We start from the raw sequence: 22,671 nt of genomic DNA, 5'->3' as shown, positions 1-22,671 counted from the left end.
AACGTCTTTCACTCTATCAGCAGTTAGACATTAAGCCTCTACCTGTTACGTATAGATGTGCATAACAAGCAGCTTTGCCCACTTTGTTGGATATGACGGCTTTGTAGACGCCACCATGAGCATGACACGCGCTGCGAATAAGCAGACTGTGGACATCCCTGTCTGAAAGACACAGAAAGGTTTCTTATTTACTGTACTATTTCTAGAAAACGGCTTAGCTTTGTTTATCTTTAGATTTTTGACTTACACTGAGTCATTTTGCGTTCTTCGCTGCTCTCAATGCGCTTGCCGTTGTGGTACCAGGCAATAGTTGGATAAGGCATGCCCAACACTTTGCATTTCAGCACTGCTTCTTTCCCTTCGATCACTTCCACATCAGCCAGCGGTTTGACAAAGTCTGGCATGGTCCTTTTCTCCACTTCACTCTCCAGCACTTCAGGCTCCTCAGGGATCGACGGCATCTTCTCCAACTTCGCCCTGGAGAAAGAAAGGAAAGACTGAAATGTGAGAACATACAGTACACTGAAAGATGAATGGGTTTATTTAATTTCTGCCGCACGTCTTCCCTCCTTTTGAGAGATTTCCTCGAATTCAAAGCATTTTTCTTTGCCTTTGAAAGCAAAAATGGATCCTCTGATGTTTTCTATTATATTGTTTTAATTTTTCAAAGTCTGACAAAATGACACCATGGCTCATAGAGTTGTTTTCCATATGAATCACTTCTCTTACATGTGAGAAGAGATGGCAGCTCGGGGTTCTTGCATGTAGAGCTCAGCAGTGCATTCAGACTTTCCATAAATGTTTTGAGCGATTGCTGTGTAGAAGCCTTCTGTGTCACTGCTAACGTGAGTGATGACAAGTGAATGACGCCCCCCCTCTTGAAGGATGCGAACATTATCACTCTCTTCCACTCTTGTCTCTGAAGAAGAAGAGGGAAAAAAAGTTAACACATTTTCCTGTGGCGAGTTCTAGCTGTTAGCTATCTAGAAAGCCACGTGAATGAAATATCAGACATAGCACAGAGATTCTTACCAAAATGCATCCAAGTAACTCTTGGGGCAGGTGAGCCGCTCACCTTACAGTCAAACCGTGCAGCGCGACCTTCAATGACCTCCAAGATGTCCAGTTTACGGGTGAACAAAGGTTCCTTAGATGGAGTAACCCTCAGGTTTGCACTTGAGGTCAACTCCTCTGTAAAGGCAATAATACATCCCTTACTAAGAGTTTCTGAGTTTTCCCTAATGTTAATTTTAGCTTCAGTGTTAAATGGTATGTATCAACTCAAAATGAAGAAAAAATGGTGGCTGATCCATAAATTCTTGGTCACTTTTCATCATATTTCAATGAAACTGGTAAACATGTGAATATGCATTTTCCTGTACCTTTGGCAGTGCTCAGTTTGCACGTGTATGCCCCACTATCATCCTCATGTACTGAATTTAGCAACAGACGACACCTGTGTGATAAGAACAGAACAGCCTTGTAAAATAACGCAATTTGAAAATTTAGAATAATGCACTGTTTCCAGGCTGGTTCTATCTTATCTAACAAGGGACAACAAAGGACACCACCAAATGACATAAATTAACCTCTTTCCATCAAAGTGCATCTTGCAGTTGAGCAGTGCTGGTTGGATCAGCTTCCCGTTGGACAGCCAGTCCACGTCAACATCTACAGGTCCTGTAATGTGACATTCAAACATGGCCGATTCTCCTGCCCTCACTGCCACATCTTTTACCTCCCTTATGATTTTCAGTGTTGTTTGTGCTGCAACATGACGTTTAAAACACAGAAAGAACATTAGCAAAGAAATATCGGAAGATATTTATATGACTGAATTAGAAACACTGAGTTCTTTATTACTCACCTTGAACGTCCACTCTGCATTCTGCCTGCTTGGTTCCATACTCGTTGACAATCTTGCATATGTAAAGCCCTGTGTCTGACCTCTGAGCTGAACTGATTCTCATTTCACTGCTGCCATCTTCTGTGTCTTGCACAGTGAAGCGCCCTGCTGTCTTCAACGTGACTCTGTCCTTCAACCTTGGTCAAAAAAAAGGTTGTCACTATCATTTCTAGTCTGCTGTTATAAAATGACGTGTGTAACAGGGAAGGTTGGTGACCTAGTTTGAGATAATAAAAAGGAAGTCTTACCAGTAAACCATAGGTTTGGGATGTCCTTCCACCTTGGCTAAGATGACAACATCTTGACCCTCAGTTACCACTTGATCACATGGTGCCGCCTTTAAACAAAATCGTAAACATGATGTAGTTGGCTTGAAAAGTTCTGATTTTGGCTTCCAGGCAAGCATCCAAAAATGTAACTGAATTAGAGTTGCAACAACTAGTCGATTCATCCAGTTAATCAACAGAAAAAATAATTAAGATGATTCCATTCATCTATCCTGAATTTGACCAAAAAAGCAGAGAGTGACAACTTTACAATACTTAAAAGGTTAAGAATTCATTTATGAGACTCTCATACCCAAAAAGAGGGAGGCTCTTTGAAGTGGACACTTTTACTGAGAGCAGGCGAGTCCCCGACCTCCATCGCCTCCTCCTGAGGGCTCAAATACTCCTCATCTGACTGGGTCGGACTACTAACTTCCAACGATAAAGCTGGTTTCCCACATTGTATGTGGGTCGGATCTGGAAGAACAGCAGAGTGTACGTAAATTTAAAAGAATTGCAAGCACACTGCAGCACCATCTAATTCACTTTTCTTACGTTCATTAAAAAGTCAACTCTGATTTGCACACGTATTATTAATTTGACTAATTAACTGCAAATCTCTTTGAAATATGGTTAACATGGCATCAGAGCGGCTTGTTAAACCTTTAGATGGAAACAATCTGTCAGAGCTCTGATGTTTACAGTCTTTCCTTGCTTTTCTGGAGAAGACTCTTTGCCAAGATGAGCAGTTGGCAACATAGAGCACTGCGTTAGAGATGAGTAGGCCACATGCACCCACATATACAAGCATGCACACAGAGCACAGGGACCTCCTAAACCATAAGTGAACAAATAATGAATTAATCCCTTAATCCCTGACTCTCTTATTCCAGCGTAGTTCCAGGGAAGATACAGTGATTCTTGGCAACTTCTACTTAAGTCAGAATTAGTTCACAACTGGATGGAGCAATATAATAACACAGCCTCTCTTACTGACGCTTTCTCTTCCTGCTTCTGTGACTGTATTTTTATCTCAGCTTTGCACTTTTTCTCTAAAGCTTCAAACTCACATCTGGCATGAGCAAACAACTGTGACAACTGAAAACTACTAAAATCCATCTGTGGAACAGAATTGACACATGAAGACTAGAGCAACAACAGTAGAGCAGATTGATAAAAGTGCCTAACTGCTCATATTAAATCATCTCAACAGTGTGAAAAGAGAGAAAGCAAAGTCCTCTGCTTTATGCTACAGGTCATAGATAGTTCTCATGTAAAGATTCATGCATTTACAGACACTGATTTCCTCTGCATAGAAAACACAATTTACAATCAATGTTTATGTAGGTGGATATACTGTTGAGTTGTCATCACAGTGGCATTAAAAAGGAAAAATAACATAATAACCTACCTAGAGTCACATCTCTGAGCAGCGTCTGTGCACCAGGGGATAACTCCTGGGAGTATTTACTTGAAACCTGCCAACTCTTACACAACTGCAGCACAATCTGAGCCAGCTAACCTTCCTTTTCAGTCTCATCCTCTATTCTCTCCTCCGTTTCCAGTCGCTGTCAGGTCCATTTTACCTAACATTACTGATCTGGATGTCAATGCTTTAGTCACAGAAAAGTTCAACATTATGTAGATTCATTAGAGTTTTGATGGTTTTATACCAAGAGATCCACATTCACAGAGGATTTTCAATGCTTTATGCAAAATTACAGTAATGTAGCGTTAATCTCTTTCGCCATATTGAGGTTTGACATTCTCTGTAGCCTATAAATCACTCTCTCCCACTATTTTGGCTTACCATGCCAGAAATCTACTCTGAGCCCAGCTAAACCAGCTAAAATGACCCACATAATCTCCCACCACATTTTGACAACTCCAACTCCAAGCACTGCAGAGTCAACTCCAGAGAGATGAAAACTCCATGATTGCAGCGGTAAGCTCATACAGGGACATGAAGCAGACTGGAATTACTCAAGAGAACAAGAGGGCAGCTAAAAATACTCCTGCAAGTTAGACTCCATTGGCCTAATATGGCAACACAGGCCCCGGTCTGCTGAAGAGACAGTACCAGAGCATACGCTCACATTTGTTGACAAAACTGAGGAACAGCATTGCATTTACATGCAGTAAATCAACTATCTCAGCAACAACATACCCACTGCAGGCACATTAATAACAGAAACCTTTTCCAAAAAGAATATTTATTTTGTTTACTCCTGATTCTGTATGCCATGGCTGCCTTTAAGGCTCAGGAGACCTTGGTGTGACAGGACAGGTCCGTGTTTTGAATCTTTACCGAGGGGAGCTCAGTGCCTTTAAGAATTAATGGGTTGTCATGGCAACTATCGCTGTGAGGAGCCCTGGTCGGGATGCTGAGCTCCAGCGGGCCTTTGTAGTCATTAAGACAGAATGTCAGGCGGAGGAGGGTTGGCAATGGATTTTGTGTGTGACTCAACATGTTCATGTATTTCAAGGAAAGCATTGTTTTCATGTGCCCCAATGTTCCTGTCTTCATTTAAATTACTGTCACATGCTTATAAATGTTTCACAGTAACACTAGATTTAACAAATCCATCTGTGTTTTTAGATATATAGCGACCTGAAACGGACTCACCTGACTGCATGTAGAGTGTGGCGCTGCAGGATGCTCTGCCCGCTGTGTTGACGGCTGTGACACAGTACGACCCTGCGTTGTTCGGCCTCATCTGCTTTATCACCAGACTATGCTTCTCGCCCTCGGCCTTCACCACATGATAGGCATCACTCCGAATTTCCACATTATTCTTTCTCCATGTCACTGAGAGTGTAGAGAGAAATACATTCACACACATGACAAACACCCAATAAACCTCCCACTGAAAGAACAAATATAGCGCATTCCACCTTAAAAAGATGTGTAATAAAGAAGGCTCATTGTTCATTGCTCATTTTAAGTGTTTTGTCCTTTTTATGTCCCACTATGAATGCTGTTGTGTTATATATAAGGAAAGTCCAGTACAGAAAAGGTAAGAAATGTGTAAAGATGTAAACTGTCTCTTATTCAATAGTAATTAAAAGTTTATTTAATTGCTATATTTAATTGGGTCATAACTTAACAAATGAAACAGCTGTACCTGTAGGGGTTGGGCTCCCAGTGACAATACATTTCAGTGTGACCTCTGAGTTGCAAGGTGTCGTAGTGTCCTCAAGAGGCCTCTCAAATCTTGGACCCTCAGCTGGCTCCTCATCGGCAGACAAGTAGGAGTCATCCGATGAGCCCCCTGGAAACAACAGGTCGAGTAATGTGGAACTGCATGTACTCTGTTACCTGTTTTTGTAAATGGGTTAATACCCAAAATGAGTCATGGGCTATTTTCCTTTTTTGGGTCTTCACAAGTTCTATCAGTGAGTATCTGATTAATTTTCCATGGTGGACAACATGTTACAGATACATGCTCTACTTTGTTTAGTATTAGATCTATATCTTTTAGTGCGTTTAAATGTGTCACACTTGTTAAGCCATCAGTGGACTGCCTTCAGTTTTCATCTGTGGTGGCTGACGTTTGTTTAATGAAGATTTGATAATATGTCCTACCTTTCTCTGGAGACCGGGGTTGAGAAGATCGTCCTTTTTTGCTCTTGCGAACTGTCTCCACTTTCCTCCTTGTCTTGTCTTCCTCACTGTGTCTGTCTGCGAGACATTCTGTCTCCATCGGTTCATCCTCTATCAGGACAGTGGGGATGTTCACTTTCATGGCTGGAGATGTCCGCCCCACCTCTGCCTTCCTCCTTTTCAGGAGAGGGCTGATGGAAGGAGTGGGTGAAGAGTTGAGCCGAGGGGGCTTGGGTGGAAACTGGGACCCTGGTTCCCTCACAGAGACTGGGGATGCCCTCTTCCCATTCGGGCTAGATGATCTGTGCTCTGATATGTTATCCATCTTGGTGTCTCTCTTTGAAACCATCCCCGGGACTCTGGTTGAGGATAAGGATTTGTGGGACGTGGCAACAAGTGCGTCTTTGTCAGCTACTGAAGAGCTTTGTAGGGTTTCCCTGTGTGTGAAGACCAGAATTGTTAGAATTGTTACGCAATACTGACAAGCAGTGTGAAATAAATGTGTGATGTGAAACAGTGGTAAATCATTTCCATTTTGTTGCAAATTACTAATCTTACAAGGAAAACACACTAAAGGCATATACTTATAATTCTGAATTCTGGCAAATTCATCACTAAAGATCATCTTCAAACCTGGAGAGGCTCGTCCTTGTGGCTGTTGTGCCTTGTGGCAATGGTTTCCCTGGTAACTGGTGAACTGGTGCTGTCTCCATGGTAACAGAGATTTTCCCTGTGCTTCCTCGTGATGAGCTGTCCACTGGCATCCCCTGTGAATCTGCCTTTGTCATCTTATCCTTCTCAGGGCTGTTAATTTGATTACACAGACCTTTGCCTTGGGCCTGTGGAGAAATCTGCAATCTCCTCTCTCCTTCGCTCTCCTCAACTTTTCTTTTCTGCAGGACTTGTTCCCTCGCCTCCAACTTTTTAACGACTTGAAGAGGAATTGGTTCTAGCTTCCCTGTGGTCAATCTTTCTCTCTGGGACAGCTGCTCAGTGGAATATGCCTTCTTTAAACTTGGTTTCCCCACGAGTTTCTTGATCCTCTGGAGTTCTTCAGTGAATTTGTTCTGGTAGCTCTGCACCCTCTGAGAGTAACTTGTCTTGTCTTCTAAGGAAGAGGCTCGTTGCTTGAATGCTGCTCGCTTCTCAGCTGCGTCCTGCAGGATTCGGTCCTCCTCCTTGCTGGGGCCTCCTGTCTTCTTTCCACTGTTGTCTGAGTCGAAGGAGGGTCGCCGTCCAAATCCTGAAACAGATCCAACTCCTCCTGGCAGATCAATGCTCGCCCTTCGCTCCTCAAAAGCCCGGACCTTGTCAAAAATTTTGGGCCCTGCGCGAGCCAGTTTGGGCGTCATGACAACACTGTTAACACTAGATGACGAGTCTATCTTCCCAGACTGAGGATCCGAGGATTTGGTCTTATCCAGGCCTTGGTTTGGGGTACTGATGCTGTTTTGTTGTGTAGTGATAAATGGCGGAGGAGAAGGCAGGGGGACACATGAGGAGAGTGCCTTTGACTCATCAGGAGTTTGAGTCCTAGAGATGTAAGCATTGAGGGGAAATGGAGGTGTGATGTTAGTGATCTAGTGGAGTTGCTGGAGACATTGGAAGAGTAATAAAGAAGCAGATGAATGTCCACTTGTGTCATTTTATGTTATGTTTGTACCAGTGAGTCCTTTGTGTTGTCTGTGCTCTTTGTGTCTCATTTTAAGAGAGCAAAACATCAGTGTAAAAATGAAATGGTGAAGAAAGAAATACAAAATAATAGTGCCTATCTTTAGGCTTTCTTAAGAACTTGAAGGTTGAAGGTGTGAGTAACACCTGGAAATGAGGCATGTTTCATCAACAAAAATAGCAAATTTACAATATGAACTCGGACAAAATGCCAGAATAGGTGCCCCTGTTTTAACTTCAAATACAAAAACATGCCCTAACAGAACCTCTGAATCACATGATCGTTAATTTGTGATAACATTCATGCTAATATTAGCTTGGATCAAAGCCGGTAACCCATGCATGCCATAGCAAACTATAAAGATATGAAATTAATTCAAAAGTGAGGGGCTGCTCTATAAAACATGCAGTGGGTAAAAAGAGTAATCACAGTTCTCAGAAGTGCTGAATAATACATATTAGCAGATTGTACTATTGTGTCCTCTCTAATGGCTGTAAGAAATACTAACATTATTTTGTAAGACTTGTAACAGTTGTTAGATTAAACTCAAACCACATTCACTGCAATAAAAAACGCTGAGTCAAAGGAAAGTGTGACATCAAAATAAAAATGGGCAGAAACAACACTGTATGGAATTAAAGCTTGATTATATGAAATAAGAGTAAAATAAAATTAATAACTTTGATGGAATACAATTTTTGCGAGTTGAGTCTATGGAGGATATTATGTCTTTTCCTATGTGTCAGTTCTTGTTGCAATTTGAGATTTGTGGCCAGTCTTTTTTGTTTTTAGAGAATCCTGGAAATGAAAAGCCATGTGCTATAATGGCATAGAAAATGTTCTCCCTCTGTAGAGACTGAACATGCTCCCATAGTAGTCGCTGCCTACAGAAACACTTTCCTCTGACCCTTGAACAGGCCGAGCCAGGTTAGCGTGAGACGCCCGGATCAGAGGTTCCACACCCAGGTGACGGACAGGGGGGGCCCCCTCAGTGGGACCCCCACCGAGAGCTTGCCTGGCTGGGTTAGTGGGATCCAAGTGGGGCCCCGGAGGTCGGGATCCCAAAGCACGCAGTTCTCGCTCCACCACAGGGTCATAGGCACCAGGGAGGGTAGCTCTGCGGTCTGAAGAATCTGGGTTATAGTCCATCATCCTCGCTCCCTCAGCTGGATACATACAGAGAGACGTTTGATAACAGAGAGAAACAAATTACTTTCTTTCAATAAAGCTTGTTTATATTTTAAATATGTTCTGCTATATTTTTCTTAATGTCATCAAAGAGGAAAAGAGAAGAATGCAGTCTAAACCCTAAAAACAGTTAGCTCTACACAAAACATAGGTCACAAATATATAACTTTACTAAAAAAAAAGTCTAAATATTTGAAAATCGAAAGGAACTGAAGATCATTTATCGAGTTATTATATCAAAACTAAAAAGTATTGATTAATTAACTGAAAGATGTGTCAAAAAATCAAGAATCTTTTAGTTGGTAGAACATAATACCAATGTAAAAAAAAGTACAAGAACATCATAAGTGTGATATAGGGCAGGATAAAGAGACAGATATTGATTGCTTGAAAACAGGAAATAAAGCAGATAGTCTCAGGACTGTGTTATGGTTTGTGCACCACTTAGACAGACCCTCCCCCATCGCAAATCAGCCAATGATTGACATTTTAGTGATGAGCAACAGAGACAGGAATGCCTTGGCAGCAAAAAGAAACAGTAGTCAGCATCTTCTGTTAACGATGGAAGCCTTGAAACAGCACTGGAGTCAAGGATATAAAACAACAGTCTCTGACTGCAATCATAAATGCTGACTGACTCAGTGCTACCATCAGAGACCAAACTCAAGGCCTTAGCCTATTGAGCCTTACAACTCTGTTTTCACTACTGTTCATCAGAATCTTTAACATTACTGGCTGAACAGCCAGATCAGGGTAAGTGTTGTTTAGCTAATGGAGAACATAATTATCACCAGCATTGTCTCATATTCATCTGTGGGATCGAAACAAGGTCTGACTGAAGTGATACCAAACCGAATAGTCTGCAGAAATCTGGGAAGAACAATGCATCGTGTTTGAGTTAAATAAGGCATTCTAGTTTTTATATGCAGAAGCAGCCAGATTCTGTTTCGTGAAGAGAACAAATGATGTATCACCTCATCCGTCCCTCATTTGATATTCTTTTTCTTTTTCTATTTTTTTTTGTGCTTGTCTCTGGAGGGACGTGATGAGGGCGTAGTCAGCCCGCCAACACAAAAGCTTAGAAAGTGCAAACACTGTGTGCGAGCGAGGGAAGAATGCAAAATTTCTTTGTGGTAGAGGAGAAGGGTGTCAATATTTCTGATCTATATTCAGACACCTTGTTGCTTGGTTAGGAATAGGATATGCAGGTTCTGTGACGCCGACGCTCCATCACCACTTGATGAATAAATGTTCTTCTAGGAATCTTTGGAAATGTCATCTAAGCAATGGTGCAAGGGAAGGAGTCCTTGGGTTCAGACTGGGTAATGTCTGCTACTGAAAGAGATTATTTACATTAATAGTTGAGATAAATTAAAAGTGGGTTATCTTAGGAAATTGTGATGGTTTTATAGATAGGTGCACTGACACTATATAAAACTGCAGTGTAGGGCAGTGTATCATTGGCGCCATTAGTTCTATCTTCATTTATCTAACAGAACCAGTTTCATGTTTCTTGCATTCTCTATGGAGGTATAAGGTGAGATCCAGACCTGAAAAAGGTTCCCTCCTGAAAAGTAGGGCAGTGTGTCACACTGTTGCATCACACCATGAGGGATTAATGCATTCTGCAATATCGGATTTCATCCAACTCGTCTCAGGCCAAGCTGGTAACAACCCTCCATTAAATCTATTGATCTGCATTGAATCCTAATTTTGATTTAGAAGAAGTGTGTTTTGGCAGCAGTGTTGGTGCTGCAGTAAATCACATTCACTAATGCCTCATAAAAGAGCTGCTTACTGTAATATGTGCATGCTGCACTCCAGAGTCTCATTTTACGGTATCATCTTTTACCAGAATTGCTTCTTTGCAGCTATAAAAACATGTACATCTAAAAAAAATGACAGTTGTGAAAACTAATCTCAGAAGTACCAAAAGTGTTCATAAACCCCAACAGATCTGAGATGAAATACCTGAAGGTCCTCTCCGCCCAGCCTTGTCTTGGTGCCTCCCAGGCCCCTCTTTGGTTTCCATCTGAGGTTCTGTGGTCTCATCCTCTGTGGTCTCAGAGTCTGAAATAAAGAGAAGCCACGCAAATGGGTTAAGATGGAAAGAGGAAATTTAGGAAAAGAAATGAGGTGAACGAAAAAAAATGGAGACTGAAAAAAAACACAGTACTGGTGAAAATGACATTTCACATTTGCTTAGCAGTTTGATGAATCCTCCAACAGAGCCACGGAGAGCCCCCAGAGTGAAATAAATGGGCTGAAACCCGAGCCTGACATGAAGCCTGCTGTGGCGTATAAAAATGCATGGCTGATACATGGAGGGGAGGGCTATAGATGTTGATCCCTTGGGTATAGATTGGTTTTACTTAACAAAATGGCTGGGTGAGCTGAATTTACTGAGATTAGTTTCATTCTTTGACCTTTGTTTCTTTTTTTAAATCTTGTTTGATTAAGATATTTTCTCTACTAAAATCATTATTGAACTAATTTGAAAGATGCTACCTCTTACGTACATGTTTTAAACAAATTTCAAGGCAGAGCAGCAGATAATAATTATTTAATTTTCATTTTAAAAAAGACTTTCACATCAAACTATGAGATAAATAATGGTGTTTTAACTGGGTAACATTTATAAAGAATCAGTGGATGTGAAACAACAAGAACTGATTTTTCTTTATAGAAATGGAAATGTCATCCATTTTGGAAATGACATGATAAATGGTAGATACAGTTTACAGAAAATTAAACTTAAACCACATCAACCACAAATTATTATATGTATCATCAAGAAAGAGAAATGGGGACAACATTTTATTGTGTTCTTGCCACAAAATTCAAAAACAAAGGAAAAATGAGGTGGTGTCAGTGCAGAAAAGTAAAACATCATGCAGTTTTCATATCTGTAGGAAGCGGGCCAAAAATATTAACAACAAGAAAACACAATAAAAAGAACAGGACTGAGGAAAACAGAAACTACAGACAGGGTCATAATAAACGGCCTGGAACCACATCTCTGAAAAGTGAGATTTCTTCATCTCCAGAACTGAAATGTGATCTCTGTGGTTGAGATCACATTACATTAGCAGGGAGAACAGATGAAGTCAGGCAGGGATGGATGGGAAGGGGAAAAAAAGGGACAGAAGATGAATCAAGACAGGCAGGTTTACCATAGCTTTGCTTTCGGCAGGAGCGGAAAACTTCGCTTCCATAGTGGCAGCAAGAGAGGGCAGACGGGAGAGCACCGTTACTATGGAAACCAGCATCTCTCTCACCCACACGACCAATCCTCTTCGTACCCATTAGAGTCTAAAATCACCAGCCACACTGCTGGGTGGCTGACAGATATGTTTACTGGTTAGAGAGCTCGTGAAGGAGGAGGACGACAACCACAAAATAGGTTGCACCTCATTGCGCCTCACATCAAGTCAGATCCTGATTAGATAATTCCAGAAGGTCTGCCTAATGATAAGAAAGCCAGTGTAACATGAACAGTAAACATTACCTCATTACAGTGCTAGCAGCATGTGTGTGTTTTCATGGGTGTGTGTACGTAGATCCACCCAGCTGTATCAAATAAAGTTAAATAGCCTGCACACCAGGCGAGGGAGATCAACTCAGCAATGCAATTATGCAAGAATATATTTCACAGTGTATACCCTGAATTGTAATCTAAATATGATTTGGAGTCAAGTGCATGAGTCTCTGTTTGGCTTAGACAATAGATTGCACAAACACTGCCAAATACTATACCATAAACCATCAAGGCATGACATTATTCACTCAAGGATTTTATGCAGAGTGGCAACAGTGAGATTACAAAAATACTGCTCTATGGGGGTGGATGTACAACAATAAAACCCACTGTTGTAAGCAGTCAAGCGGTAAAACAAATACACTACAGCAATACAGATGTTGTACAACTGCAACTTTCATATATAGAAGAGTTACAAGAGAATTAAATCAAAATGAAACACATGCTGTTGAAGGCTTAAACACAAACACAACCAGGGGAAAAGGCCTGAGTAAATCATAATGGTACAGTAGTTTAGCTAGCAGTAGTTTTAACAGAAAGAAATGTGACATGAGTACAACAGAATAGAAGAGAATTGGTGTAATGCTCATACTGACAACACACCATGGGTAAATCTGCCAAATGTCCGTGTAGAATGCCCAGTTCTCTGAAACAAGATACAAAGTACAATCTATTATTCAACAGTAAACAGTCAACAAATGTGTTTTACACAAAACACTAGAGTGCAAAGTGAACAATTCCCTTTAACCCGAAAGTACTGTTGTTATCACATCTAACTCTAAGCGGTTTCACTTTTAATATGCAATACCTATACTGAAAGAAATGCCTAAAAGGTTTAAAGATCAACTGTTATAAACTTTTTACATTAGATTAAATTCGATTACATTGTACAGCATTATGCACTAGATCATTTATGTGTAACAATATAACCCCCTGTAGTGGACCTGCAAGTTTAAGTTTTAAATTTCTCCAGTAACATTGCAGGTATGTAAGTTTGAAAGATCCAATTTCACAAAGGCATTTTGTACATAGTTCACAAATGGTTTCCCAATAATTCTCACTTGCAAAGTCAAAGGAAATCTGGAGTCCTATGGGGCTCTTGCATGGTTTGCAAATACGGATTTCGTAATGATTATTGTGACGTGTCAAAGTGAGGTGGAAGAGAAAATCGCATGTTGCAAATTGCAGCTTGGGGATTGACAATTTGTTGAGTCAGATGTGAACTCATGTCCTTCTTTTCTGTCCTCATTTACTTTGAAACCTTTTGCCTTGTTTTCATATAATTAAACCAGCTACTTATTTCATCATCGATTGGTGCGATTTAGCTTACAATTATAATACGTGACAGACCTTAAAAGTATAACGTGATGCCAGCATATCACTCCGACAATTGATAAATGATACCAGCGAATCATCACCTAGCCAAATGTATAATAAAGACGAGATTCTAGAATTAAATATATATATAATGTGAATTCCTGCTGATAAAACAGTTGGTAAAACTGCTCTTTGGACAGTCTGTCAATCAGCACCAAGGAGAGCTCCTCAGAATGACTCACAGCCTTGCAGCAAAGGGAAAGCAAAAGTAGCAAAAATTTAAATGACTCATTTCACACAAATTTCCCCCTCTAGGTTTGTTGCACACTCCCCAGTGGTTAATGTTTTCACGTTAGGCAATTTGATTAACTGTTGCCCCGTGGCAGCTGCTGTTTGACAGACTCCACTAGAAGCTTCCATCATTGTGGTGATCTCCATTGTTATGGCCTCAAGGCAGTCATATCAGCAAAGCCCAGCCACACATGACATCCTTTTGAGAAGGCGATTTGGCAAAAAAAAAAAAAAAAAAAAAAATAAAAAAAATAATAATCCTGCCAGTATTATTCTAATTTTTTGCCACTGGAAACAAAAGAACATGTCTCAGAGCTTTGACACTAATGCAGAAAGTAACCATAAGAAACCAGCTACATCTTATGCTTTGCTCACTTCGTAGCCCTTGTGACTGGCTGCCCTAATTCTCATGTCTCCATGGAGTGTAGCCTACTGACACACTTTTCACCTGCCTCAAATTTTGAATTACTTATTAAATAACAAAACTGTCATGACTGCCGAAGCAAGATACATATTTCACGACACAGAATGTGCACAATGGGACAGGGGGAGTACAACAGAAATCCGGACTGTTTATTGCTGTCAATGTGGATTACAGTAATTTCAGAATTTCAGCGTGATGGTTGTAAAAAATATTAATCACTTATACTGTCCTAAAATAAAATTTTCTGTCTGGAAAATAGACTTTTCCTGGGCTGGCATTCCTGGTTAGGCTGTGCTAATTTGTCATATTTTTATGACATTCAACAAACACAAATAGTATGCATTATACTGTATTTATCCATACTTTGCTCCTTCAGCATTTTGCCAGCAGAACTCAGTACTAGGTTGTGTCAAATCTTTATTTTAGCACTGTTATAGGTTTAAAATTATTACATTTACATCTAATTATCAAGTAAAGGGTGTGGCTTGACATCCAAATATGTAAAAACAACATACCTAAAATGACATGGATGTAGCTTAGTAACAACATCAATAAATGTGTTTTAAAAATAAGCAAACTGACCTGAAATCTCTTCTTGGACCAAATCTTCTTCATCTTCAACTAGCGCTTCCTGTCAAATGTGCAAGATTACCTGTGGCATGAGCTCACAAAAACATCCGTACAACCGAGAAAAAAAACAGGGTGTGGCAGCAACAACAAAATAACAAAAGATTAAAATGCAGAAAGGCATTCAGTGCCTTTTATGCGTGGGTGTGTTTACTCTCCAGTCTGGCAGCGAAGACGAGGAGAAACCGAGAGAGAGAATGCAAATAAGATGAAGCCAGGTGTCTTTGTGTCTGAGTGCGTATCCGCTGATGTGAACAGCGTCCCTCTCTGACGTAGAGGCTGCCTTTAGAGGGACAATTCTCAGCTGGTTTGTCCATCCAAGTCCCCCCGCTGCCCGCTTTGCTTCAATCAAGAGCGCACTCAGAACAAGAGGAGGTGGGGGTTGGAGGTCTGAGCAGAAGCGCGGTCTTGATTGCAGTGATGAGTGTGAAGAATAATGAGGAGGTGGAAAAAATGAGGAAGAAAACAACTGTCTTCAGCAGAGCATGTTGACTTTGTTCCTGCGCAGCAAGAATGAAAGATAAAAGTGACAAAGAGCAAGATTGAGGCAAAGAAGGATTCAGAGAGAGAAGAAAGAGAGAGGAAAACAGACAAAGAGCAGAGAGCGGAGGCGGGAGCAAGAGACAAGGATGGAGGGGAAAAGATTCACAAGGGAGGATGCAAAGCAGGGGAGAAACTGAGAAAGCTAGAGGAAGAAGAACAAATGATACGATGGAGGGGATGAAATGGCTAGACATGGGGGGAGGGGGTGAAATATTTCTCACTTTACTAATAACTATAAATATATGTAAATCTCTTGAATACAAACGAAAACAAATCCTTGCAGCCTCTACCCCTCATTGTATTCTCCTCTTTTGTTTTCATTTCTAAACTAGCAGCCCTCAGTAAAACCCATAAGCGATAAATTATTTATCTATGTTCCATGTCTGTTTGCATTTACCACTGATTGGGTCAAGGTTACTGCCTCAAGCAGCTGAGGGCTGTTTGGAATAGTAGAGCAAATACATTTTCCTTACTTTATTACAACATGATGCATGCTACTTACTGTATTTCAAGTTGCTGTTCAATCTAATCTAATAACAATAGTCATTTTAGATTGATAGTTTAATCTAGAAAATGACAAACATACAGCAAAATACTGATTAGAATTTTGACATTTTTAGCAATTTAGCAATCAAAATTTCCAAATCCAGGGAAATATGCTATAAAAATATTGCTGAAAATTTTCAACGCAATATGTTTTTTTTTTTTTGATAAATTAGAAATCAAATGTTTGCTCTTTCTTCCATCGTTATCTTATTTTCCTCTCACTAAACCATTATTAATATTGTAATGCTTTCTATTTCAACGCACAGGCCTGAGTAAATCAGACAAAGAATAGCATGAAATTCCCTCCTCCAGTATACCTGATTTGTTGAGCAAACGTGACAAGAATATGTAACTGCTTCCCACAATCTACCTCCACTCCCTCTGTGTCTCCAACACATACTCTGACACATTAATTATTCTTTCAGACACAGCTGTGATGCCCACACCTTCTCCATCATGAAACAGAAAATAATAGCAGGCCAACCCAGGTCATACTACCCAAAGAGCCACCCAGAATCCTCATCACTTCCCACTGTTGCCTTGCTTTGCTAAGCAATGTGCTTTTTAGCATTGTTATGTGAGGTATATACATGTTTCTTGCCTTGTAAACAAAAAAAATCAATGTGAGACTTACTGTATACCTGTCATGAATTAGGAGTATATATATGTAGGACAAATCCTAGTTGACACAGGATCATCTCTCAGTGCTTGAAACTGGATAGTGATCACTGATCTAACCAGCCTAATTACATCAAACTAGCCAATGTTTATCTACAAAAGGGCTCCCACTATTTAGGACATCCCTGTCTAGATTTAAAATGTAATAGTCATCCTTTTTCACTTTAGACAAACCTGCAGTAAATCTGCTATTGCTAATTTAACAAAACTCCCCCTCTTCACCGTCACCCGCCTTGCACACCTCCTCCACATCCATCACCAGTGAGAGGTATTCGGTCCAGTATAAAGTGCAGCAATCAATACCAATGCTTTATGCGTGATATAGGATACACCCCCAAGCAACAGTTCAAACACCCCCAGATCAATAAGCCCATCATAACACAAGATTCCTCGACCATCATCTGATGAGAGGCCAGATAACAGTGGCAAAGATTCCATTTCATGCTGCTTGGAAATACCTCTCATGAGGTTATTTTTTATGCTCATAAAAAGCCGCAATGACCCAGCTTCAACCAGTCTCTGGCTAGGATATCATAGAACATCAGCCATTTAGAAAGGATAATTAGATTTTACTGGTGCATGTCATTTATCTTACTCAGAATCTGGCTTGTTTGAAGGTTCAGAATGCCACACTTTAAACCTACAGCATACACAGATTTGGACATAGGCTAATTGTGACTACTGACCCACAATATGTATCAGACATACCAGAGCAAACAAAATGTTGATGTATATTTATTTTGGGGAGTGAAATTAGGCATCAGTTGAATGAGCCTCACCTACAAATGCAATTTCGACACAGATACTAAATGAGCACGAAAAATACTTTGGACAGGTGCAATTTGGAGCATGCCATAGTTTAATTAGCTTAAAACAACAAAAGAGAAAGCGGACTTCACAGAAACCCATTGATTTTGTGACAGAGGTTGCGTTCTCTGGAGCTGCCTTGATGGATGCCTTCCAGGCATACAGCTTTATCAGCAGCAAGCCTGGCATAATCTCTGTAACTGAAAACCGATTCTGCTGCTGTTCTATTGTGCTGTGGCCGAACTGTTTAGGTTTTTCCATTGCAGACTAAGTTGTTTATTATAAAGGACAAAATACAACAACGGGTTTGAGTTTTGGAAAGTGATATTAAATCAAAAATACTGCAACAAAAAAAAGAAAAAATACGGATACATATATATATATATATATTTTTTTTTTTTGGTTGTAATTTACATTAAGTAAACAATCTGCATCATACCTAAAAAATACTGACAGGTAGTATTCTCTGCTTGGTGTCAGAACTTGTGGTAAATGTTTTGCTTTAAATATACAGTTGCGTGAAATGTGTGAAGACGTAGGCAGTGTTATGCAGCTGTATTTGAAGTCCATATGTAGTCTTAGACTAAAGCTTAGGCCACGAAGACAACTTAGAGCACAAACTGCACAAAAACTGCGATAAAACTAACACTTTGTTATGTGCCACCAAAACAATTCAGAAGTTAATATGAGTGATGGTATGTTGATTCAGTTCACTTGGAGAAGTGGTTTGGAAATCCCAAATGACACTGGCCAATGCTGACAGTCACACTGCAATCTGATCCTACCACTTAATCCAGACCAAATCCCTCAGGGCTCCTGTGAATGACTGTGTACCAGTGGGATGGAACACAAACACATGCTTTGCCAGACCAAACACCAGGGAAACAACTCTGGCTTCACCCTCACATACTGTCTCAGCTGCCTCTTGAGAATGTTGAACCTAATTAATTGTACTGTACCCTTAATCCACTTAACAATAATATTTAGAGAATGTGAAATCATCAAGCAGTTATAGTGTAGCAGTAAGCAGTTGAAGTCTCACTCTCACATATAAACTCCCCTATGTGTACATTTGTAAAATGCATTGAGTTGTACTCCTATAAATAGTTCAATTATAACTATATTTTCCTTTTTGTTTGGAAAAATAATTTAATATGTTGGTAACCAGAGTTAAAACATGACACTATGAATGTCTTGGTAGTCTTTACAGATGACAGTCTTTACTATTACCATTTTATTAAAGAAGTTTGAGATCTTCCATGTGAAATGGAAGACCTGCAACAAAAAAACTGCAGTAAAAAACATTATCCATGACGATACAAGGTAGACAAACTCAATCCAATTAAGCAGCACAATGGCAACCTCCAGTGTATTACCTTGTTTTAATTTCCATTGTATCTGTTCCACTCAGTTGAGTATGCATTGTGTAATTCCCTGCTACAGCATGATCCTCAACAAACCATTTTATGCTACTGCAGTACATATTTTGTATTGATACCAGCTCCCACTCACCTCTCTGTTTCTCGATTCTCGGCCCACTCTCACCTTCCCTAACACTCCTCAAAGCTTTCCGTGCATCCAGCAGTTCCTTTCGCAACATTGTCTTCGTCTTCTTTTTTATATTCCTTTAAAAACAATCTAGATGGCTACTTCTGCCCTGAAGAACAAGTCTTCCCCGAGTCTTTTCCATTGAGACACATCACTAAAACAAATTAACTTCCTTAATAATGATTTCAACAGTCCTAATTTTCTCCGTTTCATCTTTTCTTATAATGATGGATTTAAAATGGCCTCCTCTGTAGCACCAAATGAAGTGCAAGGATACGCCACCTTAAGATGGGTGCAAGGCCTTAAAGCAAATCTTCTTCAACCCATGGCTGTCTTACTTGCTCTGTTTTCCCCCAGTCCTCCCTAACTTTCACTGCTAACTTCAGTAGTCTATTTCGAGTCCTGCATAGTACAACCCCTTCAGTTGCTCTGTGCTTTCCTTATGCACCCCCTTTCAGAAGGCCTGCCCCCAGTTAAAGCAGAGATTAAACACACGTCCACACAGAAACTAAACGACCTTTGCAGTCCCTTGCTAGGTCACTTGCTTGAATTGCAGAAGTTTTGAAACTCTAGCACAAAGCAGGCGTGACTAAGGCAACTTGATGACAATGATACGCTACAACTACACATAGATTTTGGGACAATACAGTCACAGGGACATCACTTGAAGTGTGATGGATCTATTTCAGATAGCTAAGTGCTCATAAAGCGTGGAGTTCGAGGTGAAAAATACTCTGTAGCCTTGTATGAGTTAATAATAAAGCCCAGACATAAAAAGTATTTATACCGATGCTTTGCATGTGTGGAATTCATTGTAATCTAAATATGAATATGAACATATCTCATGAATGTCTCAATGTCATGTCTCCTGAGTGAATGCTGACAACATTCTGGCTATAAGCTTTAATAGACCTGCTTGCCCTGTACAGTAAGACTGAACCTTTTTTTAACCAAACTATCTGCTTTATAAATGTCTCTCAGATTATGTAACAGATGTTCCGGCATTCATAATGGGTGTCCATGCTGCTGAAAATGACATATTTGGGAAATGACGGCATCTGAACAGGTGTCTCCAGTAAGAAGGGTTAATTTTAGTGTTGAATTAGACTGATCACACAGAAAATCACACAGTTTCCTTTAGTCTAGCTTTAACAGAAGGTTATCCATAAATGTCTAACAAATCGGAAACTTCCTCATCTCATCATCCTCTCCATTCACCCATGTCTCTGTTGTTGCTCTCCTATGTTTATTTTTACCAGACTGTGAGATGCCAATTCTGACTGATGACGGCAGGCAGTTTGCTGATAAGCGCAGAAGTCATTTGTGTACACCATTAGGCTTGTTATTGTATTCTCAAAAGAATGATAACTTTTGACTAAAAGGTCAATTTATTTTTCATCAAAACAATGTCAAGAAAGAAGAAGACAAGTCATGTCTTCTTCTAAAAATAATCTTTAAAGCCCAGAGGATAAGATATTATACAATATTTTCAAGAAAAAAAAGTCTATGTCTTAGCAGCATGCTTTTCATCTTTTCTTCTGTCTTAGTTAGTCATGTTGCTGTTTCTCAGATTTATCTTGCGGGGCCTTAGGGGGTTCTAAACCCCAGCATGGGAACAGCTGCTTTAAAAAAGGTTTAACAATGACCTTTTCAAATGTTATCTTATAGGTAACACCAAGCCACGTCTGGGACATTCATGCTCCTGCATCACAAAAATCTTCTATTGTAAAAGTAAAATACCACAGGTGAACGACGCGCTGTTTTTTCAGTGCTTCAGTCAAACTGCGCACCCAGTCAACAGATGCCTGACAGTATGTTAATCAAAAGATGTACGCCAGAGGGTGACGTCAGTACAGAAGTCTAGACTTGTGCCACAACACCATTGGTTTCTGGTTGGTCTGATCTGTCAGAGTGATTTCTTAAAGTGACAGACCTGACTGACTAATTGAGTATTACTCAAAAGCAGCCAGAACAGCCTTTAAAACTAGCCACACACAGGCACAGGTAGACACTAACAGACACCAACAGAAATACACATTCACAGCTCCCCCTAACTCAGCAAACCCTCTCCAACTCTTTCATCACGCTGACCGTGATTGAGTGTGACAGCGCCACGTCTTGACCGTGGTGATGCTATAATTATCTGTGATGTCTGCTGGTGCAATCGGAGAAGGAGGCCGGCGGCAACCACACATCACTAGAGCACGAGCCCTCTGGCTGGTACTGCACATACCAGGCCATAAATAACCACAAGGAGAGAGAGAGGAGGGGACATGTAAGAGGAAGGCAGAGGTCAAACAGATAGTAAGACAGTTAGGACGTAGCAAAATTGATAAAAATGGGGGGACAGTGGTGAAAAAACATGTTACTTTTCTGTCTTTGGATCTTTTATTATTTATATTCATTAGCAAAGAATAGGTAAACAACAAAGATAATCTTTTGGAGACTCCCAAGCCATGGCTTTCTTTTTTAGGAAAGTCAAAGTCTAGTCTATGAGTCTTCATAAGTATTTTTTTAATAACACATTTCAATATTTTCATTTCAAAGCTGTGTGAGGTTGAGGTTTTTTTTGTTGTTGTTGTTGTTGTTGTTAAATATGGTGAAAACTAATTATTTAAGATTTATAGTTATGCAAGCTCAACCATTGTATTATTGTTTTTATTGTTCTATGAGTTTTTAAGGTCAAAACCTCGTTGTTGTTGTTGCTTTTAGTTAGTTTTAGAGGCATTGTGGTATAGTAGGGGAGGTTTAAGTCTCAAAAAGTCAAGTTAGGAACAATGACTACAAAGGGAATAAAAACTTTAATTATAATTTTTTTTGTGTGCTTGCTACAGTATATGTACTATTTCATACTATTTGACCAAGCTGAAATCAACACAATAAGACAAAAGAAGAGTCAGTGAGAGACAGATGAAAAGAAAGTGTAGACATATGGAATAAGAAACTGACATAACATAGAAATTCATGTGAAAAAATGAAAACTAGGAGAGCGAGACTGAGAGGTGCTGAGTGATATGCCAGCTGGACTATGTTTGCCAGCTCATACTGTGAGAGCTGCTGACATGTGAGCTCAACTGTAAACTTTCTCCACAGGACAAGTCCATGATCAAATGTAGAAATCAGAGGGTCTTAGTAGCCCAATGGTTACAGCACATGCCATGTAATTGCAGCATTCTGGCGTCCCCCTCTCTTTTCCCACATTTGTTGTCTGCCTTCTTATTAATGCTATCAAATAAAAGCTGAAATACCCCCCAAAAAACTTATATACTTCAATATGTTACTGAAAAAAACTTACAAAAACCTGTACTTTCAATGCAAAGAAACGGTCAGGAGTAAGCAGCTCAAAATCACTAGCAAGACACTGTCTGCTTATTATTTCCCTAACAAAGTAGAAAATCATCACTCATTAGAATCTGACGTTTGGATACAAGTGACGGCAGTTTCTAATTACTTTAATCCAACGCAACAGAAGTGCAATTATAGTATGCCTGATTGCTTGAATGTCAATGATTCAATCAATTCAACAATGTTTAACAATTGAACCTTTGCTGCAAACTGTACGTAAGGCTTTATGTTGCATCTCATAAGAATGGAACCCACACAAGCCACACTTAATGAATGAAAAGGCAGAGGTGAGAAGGTAAACTGGAAAATAATAAACAATCTATTCAAATCTATAATGCTGAAGTGTAGGAGCAGGACTCTGAAAGTATTAC

At 40.0% G+C, this 22,671-nt stretch overlaps 1 protein-coding gene across 1 annotated transcript in view; it reads right to left on the bottom strand.

The window, feature by feature from the left end:
• Positions 1-22,671, bottom strand: part of spega (striated muscle enriched protein kinase a) — a 39,740-nt gene that overhangs the window by 15,886 nt on the left and 1,183 nt on the right. The window contains exons 2-16 of the mRNA XM_026363995.1: positions 10,608-10,706; positions 8,464-8,614; positions 6,410-7,309; positions 5,759-6,213; positions 5,298-5,444; positions 4,799-4,981; positions 2,486-2,649; positions 2,155-2,243; positions 1,868-2,043; positions 1,590-1,767; positions 1,383-1,456; positions 1,033-1,191; positions 730-919; positions 248-477; positions 43-162 (exon numbers count right to left, since the gene is read on the bottom strand). Of these exons, the coding sequence (XP_026219780.1) occupies positions 43-162; positions 248-477; positions 730-919; positions 1,033-1,191; positions 1,383-1,456; positions 1,590-1,767; positions 1,868-2,043; positions 2,155-2,243; positions 2,486-2,649; positions 4,799-4,981; positions 5,298-5,444; positions 5,759-6,213; positions 6,410-7,309; positions 8,464-8,614; positions 10,608-10,706 (3,315 nt within the window). The remainder of the gene's footprint in view (positions 1-42; positions 163-247; positions 478-729; positions 920-1,032; positions 1,192-1,382; positions 1,457-1,589; positions 1,768-1,867; positions 2,044-2,154; positions 2,244-2,485; positions 2,650-4,798; positions 4,982-5,297; positions 5,445-5,758; positions 6,214-6,409; positions 7,310-8,463; positions 8,615-10,607; positions 10,707-22,671) is intronic.

The sequence above is a fragment of the Anabas testudineus genome, chromosome 2, assembly GCF_900324465.2.
Source record: "Anabas testudineus chromosome 2, fAnaTes1.2, whole genome shotgun sequence".
In the NCBI taxonomy this organism is placed as follows: domain Eukaryota; kingdom Metazoa; phylum Chordata; class Actinopteri; order Anabantiformes; family Anabantidae; genus Anabas; species Anabas testudineus.
The sequence above is the reverse complement of the archived record's forward strand: the minus strand, read 5'-3'. Positions and strand labels throughout refer to the sequence as shown.